We start from the raw sequence: 9,463 nt of genomic DNA on the forward strand, positions 1-9,463 counted from the left end.
TCTCAGGATGTCGGAGAACACTTGGCTGGCCCTGCCAGGCTCACGAGGGCGCAGCCCAGGGCCAACACCGGCCTCCTGAGTGCGCCCTCGCCAGCCCTCGGCAGGGTTGGGTGCCCCCAGGCCTTCCCCGAAGTTAACCTTTTTCCTTCGGAAGCACAAAGGGCTGAAGGAACCGGAGAGCAAGGGGTCCTGAGGCCTGGGAAGGCTCTGGTCCCTCTTGGGCCTGCCTGAACTAGGCACCTTGGCGGTTGTCACCTGTAAAATGGGGAGGGTAACAGCACTGGCTCTGTCCCCTTTCCAGGGAGTCGTAAAGATCCAGGGAGGTAGAGGGGACCATTGGAAAGTGCCCCTGGGGTGACAGGATGAAGGAGGAACACTTGATAAGGAGCGTAAGGAGGAGCGCAGTGAGCGCCAGCGCATGGGGCCCCGGCGCCCAAAACCCACCTGCCCTGCCTCTGCCACCCTCACACCCGAGTCTGACAGCATGGCTTGGGGCTCGGAAAGGAGACAGACGCCAACTGCAGGCCCATTCCATGCGGTCCCAGAGCCGGAGACAGGCAAGCATGGTAGTCTTGCGGCCCAGGTCCCTGCGACGAGCAGTTTGTGAGCCAGGCTGTGTAGTGACATCACTTTGGCCACTGCTTTCAGCTCCCGGGCCCTCGGACACAGCGCCCGGAAAACGATGGGAGACCCTTTCTCACCCATTCCCCACATGGACCTTCTTGGAAGCAATATTTTTTAATGACCCAGGGTTCCCTTCCCATTTCCTGGAGAGGAAAAACAAGTTCCTTGGGGGGGGAGGGGGAAGATATGTTTTACTTTGTAAAGGAGAAAGTGTTTTTAAAGACATACGATGGAAGTCGCATATAAATATCTAGGTCATATTGGCAGAAATTCTAGGCTCTTTTTTCTTCTATTTTAAACCATTTATTTAAGTATAACAAACATGTAAGTGTAGCAGGCTGATTTTTCACTAACTGAACACACTGTGCAACCAGCACCTTGCTCAAAAACACATGGCAGCACCCTACACACCCAGTTAATATCCTCCCAAGGTAGCCGCTATCCTGCCTTCTACATGCTTCTCAGTTCTGCAGTTTTTAAAAGAGTTTTGAGTCTTGAACGTACTGCTTGATTAAAAATTGCATTCATTATCTGAAATCGCGCGGGAAGCAAGGGTCCCAATTTATCCCGTGCAGTGGGCGAGTGGATTTCTTGAGCAAGAAAATAATTAATTACTGGTGACAGTTGTCTGAGGCGGGAAGTCACCCTGGTGTAGGGGCGCGGGGCGGAAAGGACGTGGCTCATCCTTGTGGTTAGGCTGTCACCTCCCCGTGGGTCAGAAAGGTTCTCATCAAAGCGATAGCTCCCTTTTCTGTTCTCTTTGGAATAGAAGGAGTCTGTTGACCAGCCTCTTCCCTGTAAATGCATAAGCAAGACAGCTCCTGTCTCCAAGGCCTGATTCCCACCAAGATAGCGCTTTCTCCCCCGCGCTCTTTTGCAAGTCTCTTGATTTCATTCTTTGAACCTGTGATTGGAGGTTAAAGTGCACCAGGCTGGAAGGAGGAAGCTCTTAACAATAAAGGTTTGAATATTTAGCTGTGGTCGGGTCTGTGCCCTCTCGCGAGCTTCCCCCCACCCCCTTATCTTTTAAAATGCAAATCGTGTTTCGGGGGGTTGCGCGCGGGGTGCGCGCTGCGCCTCGACGTCTCCAGCCATTGGTGTCTGTGTCATTACTAATAGAGTCTTGTAAACACTCGTTAATCACGTAAGGCCGCTGGCCCGGGGCTCCGCACGCCAGCCTGTGGCGGGTCTTCCCCGCCTCTGCCGCCAAGTGGGAAGGAGGTGGGAGGAAAGAAGGAAGAGAGGGAGGGAGGGAGGAGGCAGGCCAGAGGGAGGGACCGCGGCCGAGGCAGAAGCGCCGCGAGGAGCCAGCGGAGCAGCGCCGGCTGGGGCGCAGCCACCGCCTCTCCGCGCGCCCCCTGCGCCTGGCCCTCGGCGCCCCCCGGCAGCCTCCCGCGTCGGTCCCCGGGCAGCATGGTGAAGTCTGCTCCTGGGCCCTCGCCACCATGTACGTGAGCTACCTCCTGGACAAGGACGTGAGCATGTACCCCAGCTCCGTGCGCCACTCTGGCGGCCTCAACTTGGCGCCGCAGAACTTTGTCAGCCCCCCGCAGTACCCGGACTACGGCGGCTACCACGTGGCGGCGGCGGCGGCGGCGGCGGCGAACTTGGACAGCGCGCAGTCGCCCGGGCCGTCCTGGTCCGCGGCGTACGGCGCCCCGCTCCGCGAGGACTGGAACGGGTACGCGCCGGGGGGCGCCGCGGCCGCCGCCAACGCCGTGGCGCACGGCCTCAACGGGGGCTCCCCGGCGGCCGCCATGGGCTACAGCACCCCCGCCGACTACCACCCGCATCACCACCCGCACCACCACCCGCACCACCCGGCCGCCGCGCCTTCCTGCGCCTCCGGGTTGCTGCAGACGCTCAACCCCGGGCCCCCCGGGCCCGCCACCACCGCCGCCGCCGAGCAGCTGTCCCCCGGCGGCCAGCGGCGGAACCTGTGCGAATGGATGCGGAAGCCGGCCCAGCCGGCCCTGGGAAGCCAAGGTAGGCGGCGGCGCCCCGCGGGAGGGCGCCCCGGGAAGGGACCTGGCGGCGCTGGGCGGGCTGCGCTCCGGCGCGCACGGGGGGCGCGGGAGTCTGCGGGGGAGTTCTGCGGAGTGGGGGGCAGATCAGGGGGCTCGGGCCTCTCCAGCTACCGCGCCGGGGCTGGTGGGGATCGGGAGGCGACCCTTTCAGGGCTCATCACCTTGTGTTCAGTTTAGAGCGAAGGGGATGGTGGGGAAAGCGTCCCCTTCCTCTTTCCCAGCGCTCTCAGGCCTCACTCGGGCCACCTCGGGAGCTCCCGGGAAGATTGGCGTGAGCGCTGCTGGACGGGAGCAGAACGCGTGCTCCCCACGGGCACCCGCCCGCGCTCGCCGGCCGCCGAGCAGAGGGAGCCTCGAACCTCCGCCGAGGGGTGGCGGGTGCCCTCTCTCCCCATCGGAGCCATCCAAGGAGGAAGGTGGCCTGGGCGCCCGCTCGGCGGTGGAGGGGATGGAGCCTGCGCCTGGGGCCAGGTGTGGCACCTTGGGCCAATTCAAGGGCCCCCCGCGGGGAATAGGGAAGCGGGGGCGCTGGGAAGAAGGTGCTGGTCCCAGGAGCCGGGGGGAAGGGGTCTGCTCGGGTTCGGAACCTTTGATCGGCGATGGGCTTATTCCAAGGAAAAACTGGAGGACTCGGAGCAGGAGGCCGGCGGCGGGGCCGCTCGTACCTGCAGACAGTCAGGCGCGGCCCCCGAGGGGTCCTTTCAAGGGGCTTCCTTTCAAGGGGTTCGGGACTGGGTGCTCTTCGAGGAGCTGGCTGGGGGGGGGGGGTTGTCCCCCAAGGTCTCTGGGCTCCCCGCGGTGACACGCTGTGGGTTCCGGGTCTGCCCGTGTGTGGCGTCGGCAGGAACGTCGAGGCGGGAAGGAAATGCCAACAGGGGTTGCGGGGAGCCCTGTTGGCACCCCTCTTTTATTCCATGGGGTCTTTTCCCAGCCCTCTGTGCTTCCGCTTTTTTCTCCCCTCGTTGCGAGTCCAGCCCGCGCGAACAGGTTACCGCCACATTTAAAGAGGTCTATGGCCGATTACGGTCGTACAACCAGAGCGGCCGTTGGGGGCTCTCTGGGTCTCCCCCCCGCACATGCCGCGGGAACGTCGGGGTGAGAGGTGCCGTCGCCCGGGGAGAAGGCCCCAGCGCCAGGCCTCGCCCTTCCCCAGGAGGAGGCGATCCCTGCGCCGGAGCGGCAGAGCCGGGCCCCGCGCGGGCCCCGCGGAGACACCTTGGGCGTCCCCCGAGGGTGGCCGTGGGCCAGGGGAAGGGGCCAGGCGGGAGGGGGAGGGAGGCGGGGAGCCGCGGGAGCCCAGGCCGCGGGGTCAGCAGATGAGAGGCCGCTGTGATGTCCCGCGCCGAGGTGGCAAGGCCGCGGTCGGCGCCGGGCGCCCTTGTGATGTTAATGTGGGGAGGCCGCGGCCCGCGCCGAGCCGGGCTCCTCTGCGCAGCGTCATCTGTCAAGGGGCGGAGGGGGGGCGGTGTGCGGCCCGGTCCGCTTTGATATACACCTTCCCAGCCCTGCCATTGTCTCTTTTTAGGGCCCGGAAAGAGGGTGGTGACTTTCGCAGTCAATAATGAATTCTGACAAGTCCCTCTCATCCCTCCCCTCCTCCTTGGTTCCCAGGGGGTGCGGGGCGCCTCCTAGGCCCTTGGGGCGCGGGCCATAGGGAGCCTGGGGTCCTGTTCGCCGCGTACCCCGGCCGCGCGGGGGACACCGAAAGGGCAGCCCTCGAGCGGTCCCGAGCTGAGCGGGGGGCGGGGGCGTTCGGCTCGGTGGGCTTCCCTGCGCTCGCCGTCCCCGGGCGCTGGAGGTGGCCTTTGTGACTCCGACCCGGCTCCGGTGACAGCTTCGCCTTTGACTCTCCCCGTGACGGTGATCCCATTCACGGTCTCCTCGTCTGCCAAGAGGCAGCCTCGAGTGGGCTGCGGGCGGCGCACGTGGGAACGCGCCCACCCCGTGGACGGCGTGCGGGGCGCCTGGGCGCTGGGGCCGGCGCGGGGTCGGGGCCGCAGCGCCCATTCAAATGCGCCTGCCGGGCCGTGTTTATGTTAATGCGCCTGGCGGGGAGGGGGATGAAAGCGGGGCCGCCATTTGCTCAGTAGTGGTAATTCAAACAGAATGCGGTGGTTATTAAGGCATTGAAAGCCCTTTTCTTTGATAAGATCGCCTTGTCCGGCATTGTTTGCGGCTGTGTTCCCTTTTCAGCGGCGCGGGGGAGCTCCCTCTGATCCCGCCTGGATCATCCCAGGGCGCTTTTGTTGTGGTTCGCAAAGGGTTTTACCTGAATAAAGTCGGCCCGCGGGGCATTAAACACCTCCAGGCAACTCCCCGACCCCTCAGATCTTTCAGAGGGCCCAGGCACCGCGCGATCGGGTGAACCGATCGGGTGAACCTGTTCTACCGCGCGAAAACCCCGCGCCGATCGGGGGAGAAGGGCTCCTGGGCCGGCCTAAGCCAAGGCCCGACCTGGGCCGAGCCGCCTGGCTGGGGCCTGCTCCCGGCGTCTGCGCTATTTGTCAAGGTCCTTCAGTAAAACAATCAATCCAAGATTTAATATGTTGACTCAATCCAATGAGCATAGATCACTGGTCAGGATGGCTCTGGCCAGTCAAGGCGGCGGAAGTAAAAGGGGGATTAAAAAGAAAAGGTGCCAAACAGCAAGCCTGGTTCTGCCAGGTAGGAAACGGCCCCAGGGGAAGAAGGGCTTCTGCCTGCTGGCTTAGGCTCCCGCCTGCCAGACCCCAGCTCCGAAGTCACTGGTCAGGCCTGGTGGGGGGTGGGGGTGAGGGGTTCTGGTGACCAGAGGCCCTGTCAGCTCCAGCACCCCTCTTTCCACTTCTAGAAAAACAAAGTAAATCCTCCCCCCCCCCATACACCCAGCACCCCAGCTGCTGTCACCATGGGCCTGAGCACCTGCGTAGTCCTGGGAAGCTGGCCACTCCACCCTGCCCCTTTGCCCCTTTACTCTTTGGGCTTAGACACCTCCAGTCCTGCTTCCGGTTTATCAAAAGGGTGGCTGTGCCTTGCTATCTTCTGGGTGAACGAGGTTTCCGTGTTTCATTTTCATTTCTTAATTTTTTAAAAACAACTTAACCCCATGTTTAGCTGCCCGGTCCCAGCCCCCCACCCTTCCCCCAGGGCCCTGTGGGGGGTCTTGTCAGACTCTGCGGGAACCAGCCAACCCCAGGCTCCCCCTCCCCCCCCCCCCCCCCCCCCGGGGTGGCAGAGGAAGAGAAATGGCCCTGGAGTTAGGGCGGTTTGTCATTACCGGTGACTGATAGGCCACCTCGTAGCTCTAGGCCCTAACTCCTCTGTCCTCCGCAGTGAAAACCAGGACGAAAGACAAATACCGCGTCGTGTACACGGACCACCAGCGGCTAGAGCTGGAGAAGGAGTTTCACTACAGCCGCTACATCACCATCCGGAGGAAAGCGGAGCTGGCCGCCACCCTGGGGCTCTCCGAGAGGCAGGTGGGGATCGCCCTGCTCCCAGAGGGCCTGGGCGCTGCTGGCAGAAGGGGTGTGGCCGGGAGTCCAGCTGGGGAGTCAGCAAGCCAGGCCTCAGAAGCCCCTTGAAAAAGCGGGCGAGTTCAGGCGGGAGGGTGGAAGAGCATTCTCTCTGATCATCTTTTTTTTTCCTTTTTAAAATTCTAGTAACATATATACTACCTAAAATCCTTATTTTAAAGCCTCCTTTTACCTTTAGCTATATGTTGATGTTGAATATTTTTTTCTAGCTTGGGGGATCTGAGACGGGTAAGAAAAAGCCACAAGAGTGTTGATTTAATCCAAAAATTTGTGTCCATAAAGACTTATTAAAGGCCTATTCTGTTTGTGCCCAGCACTGGGGAAAAAATAATGTAAGACCTGATCCCTGCTCATAAAAACTAGAAGGGTGAGGCTTGCCTCATGAACACTCTCGCCCAGGGGAAACCAAACCCCAAACCGAACAGGCCAAAGGCATAGCGTGGACATCAAATCTCATTTTCAGTTCCAAGGTTTCGCCTTGAGGTTCAGCCTTGAGGGGCCAAAGGTTGTCATTTGAAGCACACCCAGCACTGGCCTCCCACTTGCTTGGTATAAAGAGGGCCTTGCAGTTTCTGTTTTCCTTGGTTCTGAGGCTCTGGACTTTTCCAGTAAAGATGTAGATAAAGGTTGCTTTGGAAAGAAACCAGGGGAGCACGGAGAGAGGAGGGCTTTTGGAACGAGGCTGAACTGGCTTGGGCCGGACTCCAGCACTGGGTGTTTATTCAGGGAAAGACTTCTGGGTTTGGGGTCCTTCCCTAGTGGGGGGACTTGGTGGGAGATCTTGTAACTAATGCTGGATAATGTTCCTCTTTGTCCCTCCTGCCTCCTCCTTCACCACCTTCTTTCTCTGCCTTTGCACTTCTAGGTTAAAATTTGGTTTCAGAACCGCAGAGCCAAGGAAAGGAAAATCAACAAGAAGAAGTTGCAGCAGCAGCAGCAGCAGCAGCAGCCGCCGCCACCACCTCCACCACAGCCTCCCCAGCCACAGGCGGGTCCTCTGAGAAGTGTCCCAGAACCCTTGAGTCCTGTGTCCTCCCTGCAGGGCTCAGTGCCTGGCTCCGTCCCTGGGGTGCTGGGGCCAGCTGGGGGGGTGTTGAACCCCACTGTCACCCAGTGACCCCCGGTGGTCTGCAGCGACAGAGCAATTTCAGGCTGAGCCATGAGGGACATGGACTCTGCTCGACTTCTCAGGAGAGACCCCCCCCAACCCTCCCCCTCCAAATGTATATACCTCCTCACCTAGCTCTCAGAGGAAGCCTGGGGGCCGGGAGTAAAGACAAGTGGGGTTGGGGCCTCCAGAAAGATAGCCTCCCGGGTCTGACTGTTGCCAGCTGACTCCTCCGGCTGGTGGGGAGATGGGATGTGACCACCGGGCTTCATTCGGTGCTGGCAGAAGCACCACCTGCGTCAGCTCCACAGACCCCCTTCCTCCCAGCCCTGCATCTCCAGCACCTGCAGGGTGGCATCCCTGGTTACAGCCGAGAGGAGAAATGCAAGGCTGGGAGCTGAGATGTCTGATGCCTACTCACTGCCTGCTCAGTGCCTTGCCAGGACCAGCTGGCCCCGCGGGCCTCAGGGGCGGGCCAGCTTTAAACTGCCGGGGCCAGAGGCAGTGAAGATAGAAATCTGGACCAAAGACTGCAGAACCCCCCCGGTGGCGGGGGTCTTTCTTCTCCCTTCCCAGACAGGCTTGGCTGGAGGGGGTGGTGACTGGACTCCAGACCTGGCTAGAGGGCCCTGGGAGGGCCTTGTTTAGAAAGCCTGTCACCAGAGACTCTCCGGGCTGGATGTATGTCAGTGCTATAAATGCCAGAGCTAACCTGGACTTCCTGTCCTTTTCACAGTCTTGGGCTGGGAAGAAGGGGGTTTTGTTGCTGCTGCTGCTGTTTGGGTTGCTGGTCTGCCTAACACCCAGACCAGCATTTTTCAAAGCCTTCTGGGTCCATGGGGAGAGGAATGATATGGTGAAGGGAAGTGGGGGTATTTGAAGAGTTGACTTTTTTCTAGAAAGGCAAAAAAAAAAAAAAAAAAAAGATAAATGAGCCCTCCAGATTGAGCATTCTGTATTTATCTTCTTTGGATTTTGTCTGGGGTGATCTTTCTAAAAAGTGAAATGTCTCCTCTGGCTGCAAACTAGAAATAGTGAAGTCCGGGCGGGGGCGGGGAAGGTTATCTGGACAGTGGCATTTAAGCGCAGAGCCGGAGGGAGCCGCTGCTGAACCCTGCCCTGCCCCCGAGCCCGAGCCCAGGCTGGGCCTGTGGAATGTGTGGTTCTCCTGGGGGTGCCTTGGGCAAATGCACATCTGAAGGGTCACCTGCTTCTCGGCTGCCAGGAATTCTGCGGGAGGGGAGCTTGTGGGCCAATCCAGAGGCGATTGTGAACCCCACTCCTGCCCTGTGCGGCCCCAGCTCAGCTAAACACAGCCGTCGGGTAAACATGATTGCCCCCTGTTTTCCCAAGGCCACGTTTCCCAGGAATATAGGCCTCTGTGACGCGTGCCCCCTCCATCGGACATTGCCTGGCGCCACGGCCTCCCCCGCACTGCCTCCGGCTCTTTCCGGCTCGGCTGCCTCATCCCCATCCCTCCTAGCCTCCACGGACAACGGAAGAGCCAGCGCTGGAGGAGCCACTCGGCGACGCCTGCTGCTCGCTGGCTGCTCCGCCGCGGCCCGGGCTGCGGGGCCCCGGGCGTTGGGTCCTGGCGGGCGCGGAGCTGCGTGCTCCCAGCAGGGCCTGCGGAGAAGGGCCTGGCCCTCCGCTTCGGTCTTTGCTCGCGCACCTGGAAGGCCTAATCGGCCCTCACCTGGGGGCGGAGGATGTGCCGAGCCGAGAGCCAGTAGGAGCACCCACATCCCCGGAACCCCTCCCCGGCCGCGCGTCCCTTCCGGGTGGCGGCGAGGTGCGCGGCGGTTTTGGGAACGGGGCTCTGGGGGCTGGGCCCCTGCGCGCCCCGGCCGGAGCCGGGGTGGGGGCGCCCGGGCGACCTCCGGACGGAGGGGGAGCCTGCTTGGAGTCCGCGGGGCCAGCGCTCCGGTTTTTCGGGGCTGCCGATGGCCGCCGCGCCCCGCGCCGGGGCCGCGCTGCCGCCGCGGTTGCTATGCGTTGCCGTGAAACGCCTATCAATAAAGCCTGTTTGGACAGTGCAGCCAGAGCCCAAGGGTTGTTTGCTTAGTGGTTAGAGGTTCAAAAGTCGGCATTGTCCCGCTGCAAGCGATTACAAGTCCCTCCCCTTCCCGGGTCTCAGCAACTCCGCCGTCGCCCCAGCCCCTGGCCGGCGCGCGATTCGGACCCGGGGC

The 9,463-nt window shown here is 61.6% G+C and overlaps 1 protein-coding gene across 1 annotated transcript; it reads left to right on the plus strand.

Annotated features, from left to right (window-relative positions):
• Positions 1-1,913: 1,913 nt before the first annotated feature.
• Positions 1,914-9,463, plus strand: CDX2 (caudal type homeobox 2). Its single transcript, XM_004458523.4, has 3 exons — positions 1,914-2,610; positions 5,964-6,109; positions 7,032-9,463. The coding sequence occupies exons 1-3, from the start codon at positions 2,070-2,072 to the stop codon at positions 7,281-7,283; spliced, it is 939 nt and encodes a 312-aa protein (XP_004458580.1). The 5' UTR covers positions 1,914-2,069; the 3' UTR covers positions 7,284-9,463.

The sequence above is a fragment of the Dasypus novemcinctus genome, chromosome 15, assembly GCF_030445035.2.
Source record: "Dasypus novemcinctus isolate mDasNov1 chromosome 15, mDasNov1.1.hap2, whole genome shotgun sequence".
In the NCBI taxonomy this organism is placed as follows: Eukaryota; Metazoa; Chordata; class Mammalia; order Cingulata; family Dasypodidae; genus Dasypus; species Dasypus novemcinctus.

Bases quoted from the DNA above. Each gene is read 5' to 3' on its own strand.
- CDX2 (XM_004458523.4), top strand. From the start codon at position 2,070: ATGTACGTGAGCTACCTCCTGGACAAGGACGTGAGCATGTACCCCAGC. The intron at 2,611-5,963 runs GTAGGCGGCGGC...TGTCCTCCGCAG, and splicing joins GCCGGCCCTGGGAAGCCAAG to TGAAAACCAGGACGAAAGAC. The intron at 6,110-7,031 runs GTGGGGATCGCC...TTGCACTTCTAG, and splicing joins TGGGGCTCTCCGAGAGGCAG to GTTAAAATTTGGTTTCAGAA.